This window comes from Dermacentor silvarum, chromosome 1 (assembly GCF_013339745.2).
Source record: "Dermacentor silvarum isolate Dsil-2018 chromosome 1, BIME_Dsil_1.4, whole genome shotgun sequence".
Classification (NCBI taxonomy): domain Eukaryota; kingdom Metazoa; phylum Arthropoda; class Arachnida; order Ixodida; family Ixodidae; genus Dermacentor; species Dermacentor silvarum.
The window spans coordinates 230,356,622-230,379,888 of NC_051154.1; the positions used below are offsets into that span (position 1 = coordinate 230,356,622).

Below are 23,267 nucleotides of genomic sequence, written 5' to 3' on the forward strand. Positions count from 1 at the left end.
CGCCCATTCGCGGCCTCCGCGCTGTTCTCTTTCGCGGCCGTCGGTGGGGCGGCATTTATTCGTATCAACCAACGCGGGTCGAAAATCGATTCGTAACAACCGTTTTCTAGCACGTTGCAAAGTAATGGGGCTCGGCCGGGACCGCAGAAAAATTCGTATTAGCCGTGATCGTATCATCGAGGTTCCACTGTACATAAGACATTGGGTTGGTCGGTGCATGTGTTCCATGCTTGCACTACAAGTTATATTCCATCTAACTGCAGGCAGTGGAACCTATGGGTTGGGCTGCAAACCAGAAAAAAGAACCAAAAAAAGGGGTTTGTCCATTGTGTGCCTCTAATCGCTTTCACCACGAAACCACCTGAGCACACATGTACACATGTACATGCTCTGGTATACACAGCATACATGCAAACCAGAGCTACGGACAACGGACAACTACGAGGGACAAGGCTCGGCCCTAAGGTGCTTCGCCCCTAATATTATTAGCCCACAGTAGGCGATCCCTTCTTGTTTCATGTAACACTGTGATGCAGGTTCTTTTGTTTAATGGTTCAGACGGTTCTCCGATGCTCCGCCTCGGAGAACCCAATTGAGGGAAAATTTGTTATTCGGGTCTCCCGCTGCCACTTTGTTTAGTAGAGGTCTCAAATACATGTGCTTCTATGGAGTAACGGCGGGGAATAGAAAAACTTCGTTATTTCCAGGAATTCGTTATATAGAGGTTCGTTATAAGCAGGTTTAACTGTAGTAGGTTCGACTGTACTTCTTTCCGTTTAAAATGTTTTTATAGCTGTCCCCTCCATTCATGTTTTTTTTTCGTGCAGCCCATTTAAACAATGCAATTTTCTTGGCAATTGATTAGTCTATAAGTGAATTTGACTGTACTAAACACTTCATTTTGCATGTGTGACTGATTTAAATGCGGAATGGGACATTCTGGCCAGTACACTTGGGCACTCCACCAAGAACTATAGAAGGAAGCCATTCTTACTAGGTGCCGTGAAAGGAGATGGTGAACCAGTCTCCTTGGAGGTGACAATGGCCTCTGAGCGGGTTGGGAGTGGCTTTGTCACCACATTCGTAACAGCTGCGGATGATATTTCTGGTGGTGCCATGGTCAGTGGGCTAATAGTGAGCTCACTAGGAAGCACGGTGGGAAGTGCTGCCGAGCCCTTCTGGTCTGGACCACTGTTGCTGCCTTGTACTGATACCTCGATCACCTTTGTCAGAGGCTGGAAATAGCAAAAAAAAAAAAAATGTAAGGAATAAAGTATCAATGTGCACCCATCGTGGTAGTAGTTCATTCTGCACAGCCGAGAACCAGGGGACAGGCCTAGAAAATTGAGGCTGACCTGCCTCAAGCTCCTCTTACACTTCAAATATCATATTGCAGCAAATCCTACACAAAGAGCAGTTTTAATCTTAAACTACCTTGTTCTTGTATGCCAGACACATTTCAATATCACCTTCCACAAGGAAAAAATTGGCAGTTTTGCCTGAAGGTCTCAGCTCTGACTGCGATAGCAAGATTTAGTGTTGGACTTGAACTAATCGAACTGGTGTTCTAGCTATACACGGGTCCGACTAATGGAGACATGACATATGCGGGTGTGCCATTTTTTCTGGCACCCTTAAAAGCTTTAACACGATGTGTAGGGCCTGAAATGAGATTGCACAGGCGCCACTACACTGCCCGTAAATAAAATTACATTACTTCCAGGTTTGAGCAGTGACACTGTTTTGCACTTTCAATATGTAATAGTCTGAGAAAATTAAAACGAAAAGTCAAGCGCTGTGTTATGTTATGTTTTATGACATTTGTTTGCGGGCTGCCATTCTCAAAATTCTGAGGAATAATTTAGTCAAGAACTTGGAGGAGTGCTGAACCATCCCTCGGGCTTGGTGAAAAAACACCGTGCGCTGAAGGTATACGCTGCTGTGAACATCTCAGCCAAATTTTGCAGTCATGCACGGCACATAGAGCTCGCAAGCTGAGTGCGAAGTCACCTTTCTCCCAAACGCTCTCTTTTCAACAGAAGCCGGCTCCTCACTCTCTTCTGAATGCTTTATTTCGTAATACAGCGGATTCCCATATGCAGCTGCTATTGGCCAATAGCTGACGTCAATCAAGAAGGGTGTATGCACAAGTGTGCTTCTTACTACTGTTACTGTGTTTATTTATTGACTCCCTTTATTAGACAGGCTGAAGTGAGCAAAAATCTGCCTTTTGAATTTTAATAATACTCACGCACTTCTGGAAGAAGTCGACCATCATCTGCTCGGACGCGGCCACCCGCGTAGGAATGTAACTTTGGCCACCCTGCTTATCGGTGTCGTAGCTGTTGGGTCTTGCTAATTTTGACTAGTTTTGAACTCGAACCACGCGAAGCTTAAGGTCAGACCACACGCATGCTTGCCAGCATGCGCTCAATCCTGGCCGTTCCTGGTTAGACGCCTTGGCAGACTGCGATTCGTTTCGAGCTATAGATAGTGCTTCAAAATGCGTAAGTTGGATGTGGCTACTATCGTAGATCAAGCTGGTGCAGGAAGCCAGTTCGCACCACATAGCCAGACTGAAGCATACGAGCGCGAACTCAAGCCCTGCTGTGCACAAAGCAAAAGCTGCGCATACACACCACAGTTGCACGTAGCTGCCGTCTACTACGTAGCGTAGATACCGCGGCCACCGCGGGGTGCCGCGATGAGTCCGCTGGCCGAGCACACTGCGGCTCGCCGAGGACAACTGTATTTGGCGTGTCATAGGCGCCAAAATCGGAAGTAGTGGCACCTACGTCAGTGGTTCTCAAATGGGGGTTCGCAGACCCCAGGGGGTCCGGACCGTGAAGCCATTTTTGGGGGTCCGTGAACCCATGCCCGCAAAATAGGGGTGTGCGAATATTCGAAAAGTGCGAATATTATCGAATATTATATTTTTAACATTCGATTTGAAAAATAGATATTCGAAAATATTAGAATATTTGGTTGGATATAAATATTCGAATCAAATCGAATACAGTGCTACAAAGTTACCACTACCCGTGAGAGACAATCTGCCTGGAGCATACGACAAAGAAGATGGGTCTCTCTGGTGCTGGGGGCTGTCCACCATCTTGGACATTGTGTATCTCAGTGTAAATACAGTGTAAATAGTCCCGCCTTGTGTCGTTTTACATAACATCTCTGTAGTGGAGGTGGTGGTTGTTCCCTGCACCCATCACGGAGCTCCGCAACTGCCGCCTCATCACGGTTCCGACCATGTCAGTCGGTGCAGGCACATCATCTTCCCCACCTGCCCCTCCCGTGGCTCCCACCTACATCGTTATATGTCAGCAATGGGTCAGTCTAAAGAACAAGTCTTACTTAAAATGCATTCTCTAAAGAAGACAAATATATCTCTGAGTGAAATATAATGCACCTGATTAACTACAGAAATATTGCAAGTTGAAAAATGTACTTTCAGATACAAGGCACTATAAGAAGCCAACAAATTAAAATGCAAACATAAGATATGGGCAAGCATAGCTGGCTACCGAGTCCCAAGATCATTGTAGCACAAAACTGCACCCATATTTAAAACATCCCAGCTCACAACATAACATCACATGTCATCACACGTCAGATTTTTCCAACTCCCTAGAGCCCGCGAAATCTCCCCAAAAATCGGGCAGTCCGAAACAATAAATGCATGCCTTTTTTTTACTGCCACTAAGGGCTCAAATTGCTACAGGCACTGCCGAAAAAGCTTTGAACGCCTGCCAGTACACTTATGAGGCCTATCAGTGCTCGTACTGTGACAGGAGACGGCGGGTGAAAGCATGTGTAATTAAGGAATAGATACTGTGCCCCGTGACAACTGCCGCTTTCTATGCTTGTTATGGTTGACCGCAATACTCTGCGCATGCATCGCCGCGTAACACTGCTGTATTGAGGAGAAGCTGACTTTCGGGAATCGGCATTAGGCAACATGCCGTGCTTTCTGAGCTTCGAAGCTAATCGCGATGATGACAAAGGCGGAGTCGGTGCCACTGCTGACAGCGTCGAATTATTTCAATGAAAAACACGGCACCGAACAGCGAACGTCGAAGCTGCAAAGCCTAGCATTGCCGTGGTGGTGGCTACGGCCGCCAGCGGATCTTCTTGCGAGAGCACCGGTTCAAGGCAGCGAGATAATCAAAATGGCGGCGGTGGTGGCTTTGATTAATGCCATTTCGGACCTGCGGTCACGGCACAAAGTCTGTAAAATAGGATGGCAAAGGGTTGCTGCGTCTGAAATTTGAGACATTCTTATACATTGACTCTATGGGGTACATGGTAGTGCCACGAAACCGTCTGGATTATCGGGCATGTTGGACATGGAGGCACCGCTTGGGAGCAGTTTCGGCGCAATAATGCGTTTTGAAGTAGGATGGCACAGGAAAAGCGGATTGGCACATCATGGCGCAAATGGCGCAGCACTTCCACCCCTGGGTACAAAAAGGGGAACGAACACAGAGAGCTTATCTAGATGCTACCTCTTGCCGGAGGTGCCGATTTCTTACTCTTTTTTTTGCAGCGCATTTCAGAATTATTTAACGTCGCCAGTGAAGTGGGTCTACACATCTCGTTACCAGGGATGGTTGCACATGCGCATCGTGAGCAGCAGCACAACTGGACGTGGGCTGCATGGGCCCTCGACAAGCGTGGCTGAGCACACTCTGGACTCCGACACTCCAGTGTGGTCTACACAAGGCCGGCATGCTTTGAGTAATGATATGCTGCTGTTTTCAAATGCAGACAGCAGCTCGATAACAGATTAATTGAAGTTCCTAAATTCACAATGCATGGGCAGTACAAAGAATATTTGCTTAGCTTGAAACTTCTCCGGTCATCTCGAAATTTTTCCGCAGTTCTAAAGCAGCCCGCGGTGGCTCCTCCCCCATAAGGAGGTCTCGGAGTCGCACCTCAGAACCTGAATAAAGTTCATTGTCTCTCTGTCTGTCTAAAGCTTCCAAGTTAATAAGGATTTACTGTAGATCGGTTTCAACAAAACTAGGATCAGGAAATTAAAAAAGTTTGTTACACCTCACATTACATTAATTGAGGTTCGTTATATTGAGGTGCAACTGCAATTCTGGAATTTATTTGTGACTGCACGCGTAGTGAGCTATCGCACACCACTGCAAAATTAAACCAATACTACTCATCCAGCCATTAGCTGTAGAGAAAACTATTCTAATACAGAAAAAACTCGTTATAACGAAGTTGTAGGAGGACCCAGAATTACTTCGTTAAACCTATGACTTCATTTCAGCAATTATTGCATGTACGGCACTATGATTCTCCGAGGAGATTCCATGGGGAATTTCACTTGCTTTATTATATCCATTATTTCGTTATAACGAGGTTTGACTAAAAAATTATGGGGTTCTACGTGCCAAAACCACGATCTGATTATGAGGCACGCTGTAGTGGGGGACTCCGGAAATTTGGACCACCTGGGGTTCTTTAACGCGCATCTAAATCTAAGTACACGGGTGTTTTCACATTTCGCCCCCATCAAAATGCGGCCGCCGTGGCCGGGATTCGATCCCGTGACCGAGGTTTGACTGTATATAAAATAAGCACCACCAAAGATGGATGAAGTTACAGGGTATTCGTACTGCAATGATCGCTTTTTTCTTTTTTCAGAAATAATAAATACTCGCCAATCGAGGTGGCTCTGTGGGCATGGACCGCGCCGATGGAGCACCAGATGAACCACCACTTGATGCTGCTGCTTCTGGGCGCGTGAGAGGTGTTGACGTAAGAAATGACAGTGAACCCCCTTCAGACAGTCCAAATGGTCTTGGTGTCAAGATGCCATCCTTAGTGTCTGATGGCATGTTAGACCTTGGAGGAGTTGATGTCAAGATTGACCCGTGCTGCTGACCTTCAGCTGGCTTTGTTATGGAAGGCTGGGCTGCCTGCTGTAAAGCATCCAGAAACTTTATTAAGGCTACAAATGCAATCCACTGAAATTTAAGCATTCCTGCAAATAAGCCACGATCACACAAATGCAGCAATGCTGTGCAACCATGTGACAGTGCTTGTGTGCAAAACAGGTACACCACCAATCATGTTTAGTCTGAATGACCAATCAGTATTCAAGTGAGTATACTTTGCATGTCAGAGCTGCTTCCTTGCAGCAAATTTTTTAACATAAGTGGGTTAGGCAGATGTCTATTAAATAGGCACTGTAGTGATACGACTCGTCCATGTCAAGCAGGAGCACCTTTTGAAGTGGCTAAAAGCTCACTTTGGGGTAGCAAAGTAATCTTTTGGAGCAGTTAGAACGCATACAATTATGCAAAATATATAGAACAGACACTGCAATATTCCCAGGTTCTTCAACAAGAATTTACACATGCACAGGTGCATATGCATGTCCCCTGCCATGCTATATATAGTGCTAGCTTCCACTCCTTTCTCTTTTTCTTATGGAGAGTGCGCATTAGCTTCAAACCTGAGATGGCCTCCTTTCATGGACATATTTTCCTAAGGAATACAATGTTATATGCATCAAGCAGGCTTTCCCCAATGCTTTAGCCACGGTGGTATCCGATACAACACACTAACACACTAACTGAAGTTCATGCTTCAGAACTGGGAGTGCACTGAGCAAGCTAGTCAGGCATTATTTCCAAAAGCCAGAAGGTATCCTTCTGATGTTGCGTATATTTTTACTACGTATCAGCTCTTTCAATTGCTGGGGCATTATGTACAAAACTTACATGGTGAGCTATGAGGGCTAACATAAGGGAGGGCTTAGGATTAGTTTGACCATCAGGAGATTCTACTGTGAAAGAACTATACAGGAAAGGAGCTGGACTTCACCGGCATCTGCACCCAAAAACTCCTCCCCTACCCCCAGGAGAGTGAAAAAGGGGTGGAGAGCATTCCACAGTAGTAGAAAGGTAAGGAGAGCTAAAGAAAATGCCTGCCAAAAAGAAGTCTGGCGGTCCCACGCCACAAACTTCCGACTAGGTGGGCATCCTTCCAAGCATCTAGAACTCCCATAGAACAAGGCTGGGAGCTCACTTGTACCTATTTTACCGATGGCAGCCCTCGTCTGCTTCCCACAACAGTGGTGGATGCTCAACTATTTCAGGTGGGACAAGGAGCACCCAGAGACCTTCGCAAATCTCTATAGGGGGCCCTATCGAGATAAGAACCCATATAAACGACCAGGCGCCGAGTCATGGTACATCTCTACCCATTAGAAAAACTAGTGTGTTCCCAGCGACACCACGATTCGAATGCCGGAGCTCTCACATACAATGCAGACACTATCATTTTACCACCACTGTGGTCGCTAAAACAAGGAGTCCGGATTTCCCATTGGGTGGGTGTCCTTCCAAGCGTCTTGAACTCCCGTGACTGAGAACAGGGCCCGGAGCACGCTTGTACCTATTTTACTGGTAGGTACTCCGCGGCAGCACTTTTCTGCCTCCCACAGAAGCAGCGGATGGTCGACTATTTCACCAAAGCTGTGGTAGGTCAAGAGGCATCCAGAGACCTTCGCAAATCTCCATATGGCCCCCTTTTGATATGACAACTCAAACAACCGAGCACCGGGTAGTGATACATTTCAACCCATTAGAAAAACTGGTGGGCTACCTGCGGCACTGGAATTTGAACCCACGACTTCCAACATATGAGGCAAGCCCTTTACGATTTCGTTTTCGCTGGTAATATGGAGGATTAGAGAGCTGCATATGTAGCAGTGTAAAGCCTGCAAAAAAACTACAATAACTTCAGTTGTTTCTTTTAATGCGAAAACCATATGCTTACAGCTTGCAGTGCACCGGGTAGGTGCAATATAGAACATGCAAAATGAGAAATGTATGCTCATGGTTACGTAATAAAGAATAGCAACATGCAAACACCCACTATGGGAGAGAGTTATCTTCAAGACAGAGTATACACACCTGCTTAGCCTGCGCTTTGTGTGCTTGATCCTTTGCAAAAGACTCTTCCAGAACCAATGCTAACTTGGAAAGCAGCCTTGACTCTGACTGCTTGTCTGAAAAGTGAAATGATGTTGCAACTGTATATGCTGAAATTCTGGGCTGCACACATTTAAAATGGTTACAAAAATGATGATGCAAATGTTGTTGGCTTAGTGCAGCAAAAACAGGAAGTACTGGGCCCACTGATGGTTACATTTGCAGTTTATGTGACACTGCACCCACATTTTGTAACTTTAAAGCTTTCTTTTCTTTCCTTTGGCTACAACTGTGACAAGTTATAAATAAAACCTCGTTAATTCAACCCTCGTTAATTCAGAAAATCTGATAATTCGGACAGGTCTTCTGGTCCCAGTAGGCGTATGCATCATTCAATGCAGTCAAACTTGTTAATTCGGACATATTTGGCCACACATTGGTTAATTTGGACAACTCTCGGAGTTCGGCGAACACAAAGCACCGAAAATGTGCGATGGAAAAGAGCAAAAGCGGCATTAGCGCACAACCGAAACGAAGCAGCAGAGTACGCATCACCATAGTCATCAGTGGAAATAGTACATGAATGACAGCCAGCAACACTGGAAGGCTTCATGCCTGCTTTATTCTTAAGTTTACCACCGTGTTGGCCGTGAGCCTTCATAACAGTGTAGTCACCATCCACGATCGCGTCGATAGCCACCACAGTTCCCTTTACAGCGATTGTGTTTTCGACGATACGAATTTCGGCTAATACGAATATTTTTCGTGACCCCGTGAGATTCGTATCATCGAGATTCCACTGTATCTGAACTGATGGTGATAGTAATGTGCGTCTTTCGTTTCTTTTCACGTCACCATGTACTTAGCACAAATGACTTGTTGTTAGAGCACCCCTTTCGTCCGCCTTTCATTTTCTGCACATGCCGCCTCTTGTATAAATACACATGATGTGGCAACAGCAATAAAATATTGTTGGAAGTCAGCACAGTGAGTATCGTCTCTCTCAGCCCCTGTCGTTCACGCTGTACGTCGTTTTTACCATAGCATGAAGGCCTGAAAAGAGCATGTTCAGCTTGATTGAAGCAAAATTAACCCTGAACGAGACGGCTGTAATAGCTGCACCACAACACATGCCGAAGGCACAAAATCTGAAATAATTTAAATTTAAAAGAAATATGGGGTTTCACGTGCCAAAACCAGCATCTGATTATGAGGCATGCCGTAGTGGGGGACTCCGGATTAATTTTGACCACCTAGAGTTCTTGACCGTGTACCTAAATCGAAGTAAACGGGCGTTTTCTGAATTTCACCCCCATCGAAATTTGACTGCCGTGGCCAAATCTGGAATAATCAAAATAGACTGTCGGTACAACTCAATAACATTTATTTCTTATTGCATTATATGCCTGTAACTTTGTTTTCAGCTTCTTTATTTTTTTTTTGTTCAAATCAAGTTTTCTAAACATATCATGCCTAGCATCATCCTTCCAAACACATACAAGTTTCTCAATGGCCACTGAAATGCACAATGTGGTAATGGCACATGTCTATCGCCCTTGGATGAATTGCCATAGAAAATGTATGTGTGAGAGGGGTATAAGAAAAAACTAAAAGACATCGGTAAAATCAAAACAGCTCACCAATCACTCGAGGCTCTATCATCGTCACCTCTCTGTGACCAAAATAATCAGCCAGAGCGGACTTCTTCTCAGCACTGAGGGAAACCCTGCGTGGCTTAGTGTGTTTCATCCCATCAGCCTTGCCAGAAGGGAGTGAAAGGCTGGTTGACAAAAGGCAGTCTGCCAATGCAGCTATTTCCTCTTCCCTGCAGTAGAGTAAAAGCAAAAGTGGATACATTATGGCTTTTTCAAGAAGCTGAAGTAGCCTAGTTTGTGGCTTGTGACAAACAACAGAACAGCGTGATGCATAATGATAAAATATCCTGCAAATTAAAAGGGCTGATTCAGTTGCAACTGGGTTCCTTTGTTTTAACCAGATAATACAATTCTAACTGGAATTATTTCCATTATTTAAATTCAACTTTTCATAATGCATTTCATGACTGCTGGACATTGGTGCCAATACAGTGGTTCTCAGCCATGGATGTGTCGGGGAACCCTTGCAGTGACAGGGAAGGGGGTGGGGGGGCATAAATTAATACAACATATGGCATGATACAGGTGCCCTTTATTGAGACTTGGCAAACAATGGTCAAACAAAAGTGACACGTCAATTCAATCTGGACAGCTTGACAATAATGTGGTGCAGTTACGCTTCAGCAGAGTTGCTTACATGAAGCCACATTCAACTTATTACTGTACTATTTGCTTTTCAAGTACGCAAGCCAGGAAAAAGATGCTCGCATGCATATGCCGTAAAAATGGCAACAAGAGCTTTACAGCAATCTCATGAAGGGCAAACATTTCTGCAGTCCCCACCAGAATGCCTCAAGGCTTGCAATGGCCACACCCAAAAAAGTGTGGGCGTGGGACCCCCATTTGAGAACCACTGTGCTAATAATATTCAGGCCTGCTGAGTTTCAATATATCTGCTAAATTTATTTATACTTGGAGTAGCATAACTTAAGCTAGAATGCAAGAATTCATGCTTAAAGCTAAGTGCAATTTACAAACAAACAAGAAAAGGACACATTAACACAAGGGCAGTGTCTACACCAGGGCTGGGCAGTATCAAAAAAACATGCATCTTAAATACTATCTTAACTCTTTCGGTACCACGGGAAAAAAAGGTTTTTTGTAGGTTAAGCCAGATCTTTTTTTCTGAAGGAACTACTGCATTCAATATTTTATGTAATACATAAACAAAAAGCAGAATGAATGCACTTTTCACGCATAAAAGTTTTATTAACGAGATATATGTCATAAAAAAGACATGAATTGCCAGAATCAAGATTGTGGGATTATATTGAACAAAGTTTGTAAAGACACACTTGAATCTACTAAGAAAAAAAATGCAGCAAGAATTCTAAGATATCAAAATGTATTGCCATCTAATAGGCACTAAAATCAAAATCTTTCATTGAACAGGTATTCCACTACAAAAATTGAGCTGCAAGCACTACTGCACTATAAGCAGTACCGCACTATAACCAAAACAACGATTTTAAAGCCCTGCATGTACGCAAAACATGTAGACCAAGCATGTAGACACGCTTTGTACTATCGCGCGCACATCGCGATAATGTTTTCGCCAGTGAGCTGGCGAAAACATAATCGCGATGTAGCCGATGCTCTTCAAGCTTGACAGCTTTGCACCGAGTCAAAACGAAACAACTGTTTGCCGCAACTGCTGCGGAAAAAAACGTGAACGCTATCGAAGCGATTATGAACGACGACTTTGCGGTGCTGAAGGCACGTGCCCGACGCACGCACCGAGTCTGGACGAATTAACTACCATTCACTTCAACACCTGCAGTCGAAACCGCGGTCGCTATCTATGCGATCATCGATGGCGACTGCGCAGTTTTCAAGGCACGCGGCCGACACACGTACCGAGTAAAAACGGAACTACTGTTCGCCGCAACCGCTACGGAGAATCGACACGATAGTAGATGACGACTACAGAGTTACGAAAGCCGGCAGCCAATGCGGTGTTATGCGCGGCGGTAAATGCAATAATACAGGCTTTAAAGACACAAATAGGCTCGAAGCGTTCCAGTGTTGCTGTCAAGCACGCACGATTTCAACTGATGGCTGTAGCGATGCGGACTCCGCCGCTTCGTTTCAGTTGGACGCTAGCGCCGTTCTTGCTCTTTTGCGTCGCAAATCTGCGGCGCTCCTCGCTCACCGAGCTTCGAAAGCAGTCCGAACTAACCGATGCGCGGCAAATTAAGTTCGAATTAACATGAGTTTGATTGCATTGAATAATGCATACGCTGGCCGGAAGCACGCACCTGGTTAAGAAGCGTGCTCGCTGCGGCCCTTGTCGGCGAGATTTTCCCATGGAAGCCGCATTATAACCGGTATTTCGTCTCACGCGGCTGCACTGTAACCGGTATGCGTATACATGAGTTCTATGGGAGGGTAAACGGGAGTCGGATAAGGCTGCGTTGTAGCCAGTTCTGCACTATAAATGGTTACGTTATAAGTGGTCTATACTGTACTTTGACGATCGCGAAACTACAGAGCGCGTTCAAAAATTACCGCCTGGCAGGAAAAAATTTAACTACTTAGAAAACAAAAACATAGTTCTCATTCATGTCCAATGGCACAGAGTGTGCGTAAGCATGCGGAAGATCTCGAAAATGGCGCTTCATAGCGGGCGGCCATTTTTGCTTTCTACTTTGACAATCGCAAAAATTCGAAGCGCATTCAAAAATCACCGCATGGAGGGAAAAAAGCGATCTGCTTAGCAAACAAAAAAATGGTTCTCCTCCTTCACGTCTGATAGCGCAGTCTGTCCGTGAGCGGTGCGGAAGGTCCTGAAAGCGGCGTTTCAAACCATCGTTAGCTGCCTAAAGATGCCCAACGGGCACGGCACAGAAAGAGTTAAGGAAAGATGCACCTCAGAGATCCAATTTCATTAATAATCAAGCTAATTGAATGAAATGTGTGCTAAATATAGAGTTCAGTTGCCTATTTTCGAATATATCTCTAGTTTTTCAATATCTTTTTTTTCTGTGACCGCTGAAAGTGCGAAAAGTCTTGTGCAAGGTTCGGGCTTCATACCAGGCATAAGTGTTTGTTATGAAATAACATATGTTGCTCCTTATGGATATCTCCTTGCAAATAAGCTAAAAAAATATTTCAGTCTCGCTTTATTTAACGAAAAAATATTAGTCTCGATTAATATTACTGAGAGCATTGATGAGTGTGTTGGTTGATGATGCGGGTGAAGAGCAATGAGACCGTGAGTGATGAGTTCCAAAGACTAAACTTTTTATTCTCTCACGAGACAGGAGCAGGCGCGTGCCTAACAGACTTGCCTGTCAGGTGCATAACATGGTGTCACAGAGTGGTGCTATAAACTATCCATTTAAGCTCGCGCCAGTTATAGGAGCGCGCGGAAGGCGTTCAATACTAGTGCTTTCCTAAATAACATATTACCAAAGTTGCAGAAAATTACAACAAGAACTAGATATTTCCATTCTACGCATCCTTATGTCTATGCATGTAAACTTTGGGTAAGATTTTTTGTGCACCAGCATTAAAAAACAGCCTAATGGGAAAAGAGAAAAACAAAGTTGAAAATTCTAAACATGCTTTCTACTATAGGAGAAGGTCAATTTGCAAGAAATTTGGCCAAAATGTAGACCAGTCTTTGCAGAAGAAGTGTAAAACTTCAAAATTCTCGTGCTGCATAGGTGATACCCTAATAATCCTTGCAAGCTTTCTGGAAGGATGAAAGAATGCCCAGGTCCAGTAGAATCTCGTTGAAGCTTTTGTGGCCTTTGTTGAACCACAGTATGGCTGGCTATAGAAGTGGTCCTCTCCACAACAGTGCATGAATTCAGCTGAGCACTGATGAATGAGCTCGTAACAGCTCAGTCAGGTCTAGTGCTCACTCGTTCTTGCATCAGGAAAGCTCATAACTTGAGCAAAACTTGTCATTGTGACCCTCATCAGTCGAGCACGAATGAAAAAAATGAGGCCCCTACAGCTACCATGCCTTGAAAGGAATCATTTTTCGCAGTCTTCTGGATGGGGAAATGCCTTGTTTGCTTCTACACATAAAAACAATGCTGAAGTGTAATTCTGCAATCAAATTCGCACATTACAATAAAAAGACAAATATAAAATTTCGATAAGGTATCTTCATTAGTTTGTTTTATAAGTAATTTATAAGAACTTACACATTCCTTGCTTGTGGAAAGCCTGGCACAGAAACGAAACATGGTAGGGAACTGGGAATACTTTTTATGATTGCCCAAATGTCTAACCTACATCAAGAACTGTGTTAGATTTTTTTTTAGTGCCTTCATAATTTCTTGCTGAACATCACATGCATGTGACTGTGCTTCACTGCACAGAGCCATGTAGTCATTGTGAAATAATAAAATAATGGAAAGATAAAGAAACATTTCAAGACTGCCTTGAAGTACAGCACAGTTTATGAATGACTGCAAAACAAACTCGATCAAAAGTGGTCCAGCCATTGTTGTGCTATGCTTTCCACGAGCAAGGTGACCGACAAAAACACACGCACGCACGCACGCACGCACATGCACGCACGCACACACACACACACAACTGAGAAAACGGGCTGCAGTTTCGCAAGCAGTGCAGATTTATCAGAACATATCAGGGCTGTAATATTTGGAATCACTGCTGTCAGGCATTTTCTTGCACCTTTGTCTCTTGGTTTGGACAGCTTTGAAAATTTGTCCATAGCCTGGCGGGTCCATCAAATTGAACTTCCGTTCAGTTGCGGACAACGTGCGAAGAGAGTCATAATTGCTGCATGCTTGCGCCTTCGGCCGTCACCACCGACACAAAACGCGGCTCGATGCTCATCTGAATAGTGCGACGTTCGGGCAACGATTTGTCCGGTGAATCTTCACACTGTAGCTCATCGACGGTTGGGGCTCGCTCACAGGCTGCATGTTCGTGTCGCATAATGCATCAGAAATCAAGTACACGGTCTTTGCCGACGATGGTGACCTTCGAGCTGTGTCGTCTCCAACGATGCTATCTCGGCTACTGATTCAAGTGGCCGTACGCCGAGGCGCGGGAGTCTCCATTGGCGCGTCTACCGTCAAATGCATCATCGGTGCCGATGGCACAGGGCGATGGTCGGCTTCGCTGCTGGAGTCACACGGTGCAAGGTAGCGTGGCACGCGGCACGTTCAGTCGGGTGCTCCTTCGCTTTACCCGTTAATTGCCTATTTTTCTCGCAGTAGGAGGCTTGCACTTTGGTATTCCGAAGGCGTGCTTCGTCCAAAATTTCTTTTTAAACGAGTGACGATCCATCACTAACCTGGGAAATCTCAGAAATCCGAATTCTGGGTGTAACGTGAAGACGCTGGCGTGGTATGCGAAGCAGACAACTGCGGTTGCCATCTTGCCCGCTACCACAGCAGCAACCAATGGGGATACGCCTCTCAGCAGGACAGCCAATCGGAGGCCCGCTTTCATCGCAGGGCCCGTGTGACCACCTCCAGCAGACCCGTGCTTCTTTTGTGTTTATGCGTTTGTTACAAGATGGCGATGACCGACAAATTGAGAAGTGGAACAGCGGAACACCGAAACTTTGAGCTTTCGAACGATACCAAGATGGCAGCGCTCGGTGGCGGGAAAGACGAGATATGGCTCCGTGAACTGCGGTGACTTTGCGTGATTTAAAGCTGTTTTATTGCCCTGCGCACTGAAAAATTAATTTTTTTGGGGCACTTTTAATGCGTTTTTAGCCAAACCATTTTGATACAGCGTAGATTAGGTGTTGCAGACACCGAAACACGCGGTTTACAAAAATTAAATTTTCTCACGATTTTCTCGATCTGATCCCCGCTGGGGTCCCCCCTTAAGATACTTTTTGGTATCGTGTACATGCCTAATGATACATTCAACAAGACATGTATCAGTATTTGTATTTTAAATGCCCCCTATAAAGTATCGTGTACAATAGGATACAAGTTACACCTATAGAAAAATGCAGAAAAGAAACCCATAGTCATTGGGAGCTAACTAGGGATGGGCGAATAGTGAATTTGAGGTTCGAAGCGAATTCGAAGCGAATAGTGATTTGGTCGAATAATTTCGAATCAAATAGTTAGAATAATATATCTGTCACATATTACAGTAAAACCTAGTTAATTCGAATTTCACGGGACCAAAAAAAATATGTCCGAATTAGCCGAATGCCAAATTATCAGGGTATCCAGAAAACAATAAGCAAATGCTCACTATGTCAGCATGATTTTATTAGTGTAATGAATGAGCAAATCCTTTTGCTATTTTGCGCAAAAGCAGTGCCGAAGCTGCAATTCTCGTCATCTCGTGACTGTTTGGCTCTCGCAGCGGCGACCGAGGCCTCACGACTTCTTTTGCAGCACGGCCGCGGCGCGTGCCATCATTTGCGACACGCCTTGCACTACTGTGCGCACATCCCGATTACTTTTTCACCAGTAAGCTGACCGTCAACAGATCGCACGTCAATCGCGATGTAGCCGGTGCTCTTCATCCTCGACAGCTTTGCACAGAGTTAAACGGAAACAACTATATGTGGCAACCGCGGCCGCTATCAACGCGATTATGAACGGCGACTTTGCAGTGCTTAAGGCACGCGGCCGACGCTCGCACCGAGTCAGAACGAAACTACCGTTTGCTGCAACAACTCCAGATGAAATCGTGGTCGCTATCTATGCGATCATGGATGGCCACTACACAGCTTTTTAGGCACGCGGCCGACGTGCGTATTGAGTCAAAACAAAACTACTTTTTGCCGCAACCGCTTCGGAAGAAACCGCGGCAGCTATCGACAATCATGGATGGCGACTATGAAATTCCGAGGGTTCTTATGTGCGGCGGTAAACGCAATAAAGGCACAAATAGGCACGAAGCGTTCCGTCGTTGCTGTCATTCACGTACGATTTCCGCTGATGACTATGGCGATGCGGACTCAGCCGCTTCATTTCGGTTGTAGGCTGGCGCCGTTTCTGCTCTTTTACATCTCACATTTCCGTATCTTTAATGCAAAAATGTATAGCCTTCAAGATTTATGGAAATAGTTTGAAGCGCAAAAAACACAGACACAAAAGAGCACATGAGACGAAGACGAGCGCAAGGTTCTCATGTGCTCTTTTGTGTCTGTGTTTTTTGCGCTTCAAACTATTTCCGATGTACAACCAACAGGCCCAAATCGCTACAATTCTCAAGATTTATGGTTGATGTATGACAGCCATGACGTGAAGCATAGCCTCCGAGATGTGTACCGGCCGTCCATGGCTTCTGGCTGCCTAGCACCGAATAATTCGAAAATGTCGAATACCTGAATTCGAATCAAAGCAAATAACGAATATAGAATTATTCGATCAAATATTCGACAATACCAAATATTAGCCCATCCCTAGAGCTAATAAATGAGGGCAGGTAAAATCAATTCTATCAGACGACATTTTTATGCTAACAACCACATACAATTGAGAAATTTGGATGCTGTGTAGTGCTAGTAATAATATTTACTATAATTAAATTTCTGATTACAGTAGAACCTAGTTATAATGAACATAGACCGTATAATCAATTCTCAGATACAACAAAGTAAACAAAGTGTTTCTCGCCAATATTTGCACACATGGGTATGCTTAGAACAAATATCAGATATAAGGAAGGTATTTTCGTGACAGATGCAACTTCAGTATAACGAGGTTTGATTGTATTTTCATTAGGTGGAATGATGCAACTACAGCTTTGAGGTCAGTCAGCTTTTTGCTAGAAACTGTGCTTAGAACAAGTTTGGGAAATACGGACTCAACATGTGTCGTGAAATGCATGGCTGTTCAAGCTAACGGTTTTACTACATTCTGCTGCAGAATTTAAGTATTTGAGAATCAAAGGTGACACCATCTGTCACCGCTATGGCAAAACACAGCATGCGCGATGTGCCACTGCAAGGGTGCGAGAAAGGAGAGTATCTTGTGCAGCTGTTTTGAAAATCTCTGTAGTTTATTCCTTGGCTGACAGAAGCAATTGTGATACTTTAACTTCAGGTGTCTAGTTTTAGTTTTTATCCTCTCAATAAAAAAAACTCTCGTTCCCTGTCCCCCTTCCAGCAACACGTCTGATATACTTTATGCACCTCTAATACAAATCGTGGACACAATTATGCCGCTGCCAAAAAATGATACCATCAGCAAAGTAGAATACACTTGGTAATTGCAGTAATAGCTCTGTATTTGTCTGGTTGAGCTCTGCACCACCAGGTGGCTGCACCGTAGAGACCACTCACGTTTGCGCCCACGCTCACCCGCTATTCCGCCCGATCTTCCTGCATTTAGCGGAATACCGGACACGCTAAAACTCTCTAATATTACACATTTTGGGGAGACCGCACAGTTATAGTGTGCATTACACAATTTTTCAGATTTACAAGGGTCAAATGAACAACCTTTTACCATAATGGCTTAGTCAATACCGGGTCCTCAAAATAAATCAGAAAAATTTATAATACAAGGAAGAACAATTAAAATAGAAGGAAAAAATAAATGTATTTGTACAAACTTTGTACAAGGTTAAAAAAAAGCCTTGCCAAATGGAACTAATGTAACCTCCATCAGCTACCACAATCTTCTCAAGCCTAGACCTGAAACAGCTGCAGGCATGCTTCACCTCCGCTCTATCCAGGTATCCAGCAGGAGATGGTGAACACCAACAACACCAAGAACACCCTGAAGGCATCCGTAATTTTGATGCCTGACAAATCTTGACAACACTGTATTTTTGTTACGTACCACCATGTTAATAAAACTTGCTAATCAATGCATCTGGATGTCATTATTCAATATTCAATTTGATATTGAATTCAATATTTGATGGTAAGTGTTTGTATTCATTGCACTAGAATATTTTTACATTTGCACACTCCTCATTGACATGCATTGACCAGAACCCAAGGTTTTTGCAGTACATCAACATGTAAACAAAAAGATATAAGACCCTCCCACACAAACAATGATAAAAGCAGGATGAGAGAGAGACTGACCTGACCATGTCACTGGTATCATTCCAATAAGGCCTTGGTGACAACTTGATCTGCTTGCTGTTGACCCGCAACTTTTTTGCTCGTGTTTCCAATGAGTTCACAGTTTTGCAGAGCAGATCAGCAGTGTTGCGGCAGTCGCGCAAGGCTCGATAGATAGCCTCAGCTGATGAAAGCTCAGCTGTACCCTTACTGCAATGCGGAAAAAGAATGTATGGAGGGTGAAAGAGACAGTCTGCAAAGCACAGCCAGGCAACAAGCAGTGGTGGTCAATAGACATACAAACAGTGTACACATTTGTAAGCACAAAGAGTGAAAAAGATTACAAAAAGGGCTATTCAAATGCCTCAGCTCTCAGGAAAATCCTAGAAGTAATGAGGCATTTGAAAGAAAACATGACACGTATGCTGGACTACGAGAAACAGAGTTAAACCAGAACACATGATGCACTTAACATTTGGACAATGTTTTATAGACATATAAAAATAAATTTGAGTGACAAGAACACAGACACTGCACCCTCACTGTGACCACATGTTGGCAGAAGTTTGCAGTATCTTTTACACTCAATCAGGATGTCATAACTTTGAGTCAATTTCAATTACACACAGAACTCAGTGAGATCCATAGCAGCCACAGGGCAATTCTTACAGAAGTTCCTTCAAAGCCAAGAAATCAATATAGCCGTTATAGAACAAATAAACAAACAAGGAACACTACTTCAGTTGAGCCCAGATGCAACGAACACCTCAGCTGAACAAAATGTAGTCGCTATGTCAACATTTTGTTACAATTGGACTTAACACAGTGCACACAAACCCATCAGCTATCTCGGGTCGGCTAGCCTTCGAACCCCTCGCAAATTACCTCCAAAATAGGACGTGCGTGGCAGTGTTCAGCCCCGCCATGCACAGCCGCGGCCAGAGTAGAAGCGGAGATGCGCACTACTCCACCCCTCTGTCCCCCTGTAGAGTGCCAATAATGGCACTCTACAGGTTTACCAAGCTGTTCAGGTCGTTGTAGGTGAGGCCTCGAGCATATATATGCGTAGGAGATGTTTGTGTGAGGCTCTGAAGATTAAGGGGAGCTAGATTGAAATAACATGTCGTTGAGAAAGAAAAACACTGCTTTATCCTATGAAATGCTCAGTTTTGCCCATGAAAACACTGAAAATTACCCACTTTGCATTTAACCATTCCAAAATTACTTATAAGAGCCACACCATATTGCTCTCGCTTAAAACAGCATCTTTTCTGGCTTGGTTTCAGGCCAAATTTTCCGCAACCAGAATAAAATGCTTTTCTCACATGGCGATTACTTTTTCTACACTTTTAAAATAATTCTTTTTGGCCATCAGCAAATTTACGAGAGGCATAGTTACTCTCATAATCATCCGATTTTAGTACCCTTTCTTTATCTGTTAGCTATGCTTCCAAGCAGCACAGTAAGTCTATAATGCCAAGTTACTGCACCCTGAAACATTTTGAAATTTTGAGGAATCAAAAAAGAAAAAGAATTCAGATATCAAGTTGCAATTTCAAACTTTCGTAAGGCTGCATACAAGAGAGGTGGAAACATGAAACAATGCTTATTGCACTATTTGAGTATTCATGAACATATTCACATACTTTTAGCTTACTTATTATAAAACATTTTTTGCCAGTCATTCCAATAATTTGGAACAGAAGGAATTGTATAAAATATTTGCGTTATTATGTAGAGAAAAATTTGTTGCATATTTACAATTAGCACATTAAATGACCTATTACCTTTAAATTGTAAATATGTGGAAGTTAATGCATTTCTCCGAAATTGCTTCATCAGAGATGTTTTCAGAGACATTTACACTACACTCAGCTGCAACAGCCCTCCCATGTTAACCCACTGTAGGCAAGGCCTGCATCGACCACCTATGTCCACAAGAAGAATTAACTGTTGGGCTAGTTGGTATTGCACTGCTGATGAGGCAAATTAGCACAATAAAAAAATTCAGAGCCCTTCCACTACTGTGAAGATGGAAGCCAGCGAAGCTGTGACTATGGTGGGTCTGCTATAATGAATATTGCTATACTGAATTTATATATTATCATTATTGACCATATTGAGCGTCTTCGGCATGTTCCTCAAAGAGCAAGGGCACCGGAGTCTTGTTTTTGCCCGGCGCGATGGCCAAGTAATGTGTTTGCTGCGCCAAGTCCGCCCCATCGTCATAGACTAGGGAATGAGCCACAACGTTCATAGCCGAGGCACACTACACAGCATCGTCAGGATCCTGGAAGATGTGGTTAAACGAGCATCTGTCCCATAGCGAGTCCAAAGGGCAACTGCTGATAACAGCGCTAGCGCGATCTCTACGTCACGAGACAAAGGGGCACGATTGGTGGTACGTGCCACCGTCTAGCCGAGTATCGCGACACTTGTGAAAGAGGCATCGGCGGTGGCGAGGGGTATAACAATGGGCCATCCGTCATCCGTTTTGACACCTGTGCTAAGGCATAACTGGCGGGAAACCACCATGCACATGAAGCCAAACCACCATGCACATGAGCCAAAGCAAATGCTGCTCCTGATAGTTTTTTTCTACACGCGGACACGATCCTGGGCAACCTAGCCCTTAACAGCTTCGCTGTAAAAGACAACGCAGGCAGAAAGGAAAGACAAAGTCAAGTGCGACTCACAACTGTTTAATAGCGGGAAAGGTTCCACGTAAATATCACTTTGTCACGCATGCACACAATAAAAATACAGAGACATTGTAGGGAAGAACACATGTACATCAAAGACTGTTGCACAAGAAAACTCTAGTTAAGTATAGTGATTAACAGCTCACCTATACAATGATCTTTGTTCTTTTTGATAAAGAAAGGGTTCCAAAGAAAGTATAGAAGAAGCATTATCGCTCCTGCGAACAATGCTAGTGTCCGAGAAATGAGGCGCACAACCACACGCAGTAACGTGGGCCACCATATGTGTGCAGTAATGCCGTAAAGTTTCTTCTAGACTTGCTTTGGAAGCCCCCTTGGTCAAAAATAACAGATTGTTGTGTAACTGAGCCATTAGCTGCCCTACTTAACTCAGAGTTGACTTCTTGCGCAACAGCCTTTGACGTACATGGGTTATTTCTGTGATGTTCTGGTATTTTTTGTTGTGCGTAGTCATGACAAGGTGATATACAGTAGAGCCTCGTTGATACCATTTAATTGCGTACAATTTCTCGGCGCCAACATTCACGGTGGAGAACACAAAAAATGACCTAATAGAGTTACGTTTTTTATTACCGGTTTATACGTTCCCGGAAAACACTATTTTTTGACACCAACGTTCAGTACATCGCCAAACTGCAATCGTATGATAATGTTTTCCGATAGCTAGATTCCATGTAAAAAAAAAGACCCGAAGCGCACGAGATTGATAACAGTAGCCATCCACCGCAGCAGCTTCTTTGCAATACTTGCCCGCTCGTCTCACCCAAGAAAGCCGGCGCACACAGTTTTCTATTCCAGTACCAGCCAATTTGCTCCCAGGTTGTTGCACGCTACATTCACAGTTATCGTCGCCAACCCTACTGCGATAAGCACCTTCACCTATCTGTTTCCCTGCATGTGAGGTATAGTGCCGTTGGAAGCGTACTGCATGCTTTTAATAGGTGATTACCCAGACTCGCCGCCGTTCCCTGCTGCAGGCAGAGTGAAGCGAGCATCATGTTTCCCTCTCACGGCATCGTAGACATCATATTCCATTTCGGTTTCTTATCGCAGTCTTATAACACTACGCAATAGGAAAACAACAATGTGCGTCTTGAGTTCCTTGGGCTCCACTAGCATGACGTGCCTCGGTGTCTCATGATTCGCACTAACACTTCACCTTACGTAGATGTCAAGTACAGTAGAGCCTGCCAAATTTTTTAGCGACATCGGATCATACATTTTCCCTGTTAGTACTTTTTTTCTAGAACGTTTTTCCAAAACATAGGAACGAGGTTCTACTCTATATGCGAAACCCTTCCCACTATTAAACAATTGTTAGGAGCTCTTGTCTTTGTCTTCCCTTCTTGTGTGCCTTGTCTTTTTGTTGCACTAATGTTCCTCATCAGCAATGTCCACAAGGGTAAGCTGATGTCCCACACTAGGTCTTCGTAGACATCAAGCAGAAGGAAATGCCAGCAATCCTTAAGTAGCTTATTCTTGCAGTTTTCCAAAAGAGAGAGAAATGTCCTTGACTTTAGCAACATTACAGGACCATGGATGGGAACATACGACATGATGGCGCTCACAAAATATTTAAGAGTGCATCTTCAACATTATGAGCCCGAAGTTAGCTGCTTCATAACTTTGCCACTGCCGTTTTTGCTTAATGTAGCCCTTGCCTTTCTGCTTCAGAGTGGTTGAGATCCTCGACTTTGCTACATGCAGCACAACCATGATTGCCTATGTGATGCAACTGCAGTGGCAACACGTCCATCAGCCAGAAAGGATAAAGATAAAAGTCAGGTGATGTGCTTATTGGCTGCACCGTACGCAGTGTGACATGCCTGGTTTCCCTCAGCTCACCGAGACACGCCCACACCATCAGTTTGATCCGTTCGTTGTAACCGAACTAAGCAGGCTCACTGGGTCATTATAAGTGGACTGCTCTCTCAAGATC

The 23,267-nt window shown here is 44.2% G+C and overlaps 1 protein-coding gene across 5 annotated transcripts in view; it reads right to left on the reverse strand.

The window, feature by feature from the left end:
* Positions 1–23,267, reverse strand: part of LOC119436883 (nuclear pore complex protein Nup214-like) — a 253,473-nt gene that overhangs the window by 107,123 nt on the left and 123,083 nt on the right. For 3 of the 5 annotated variants that reach the window (XM_049660067.1, XM_049660063.1, XM_049660066.1), the window contains exons 18-22: positions 18,627–18,811; positions 9,608–9,792; positions 7,950–8,044; positions 5,688–5,948; positions 995–1,235 (exon numbers count right to left, since the gene is read on the reverse strand). In XM_049660067.1, coding sequence (XP_049516024.1) covers positions 995–1,235; positions 5,688–5,948; positions 7,950–8,044; positions 9,608–9,792; positions 18,627–18,811 — 967 coding nt within the window. Of the gene's footprint in view, positions 1–994; positions 1,236–5,687; positions 5,949–7,949; positions 8,045–9,607; positions 9,793–18,626; positions 18,816–23,267 lie in introns of all 5 variants that reach the window. The other 2 variants (XM_037703911.2, XM_049660065.1) reach the window with 2 other exon arrangements.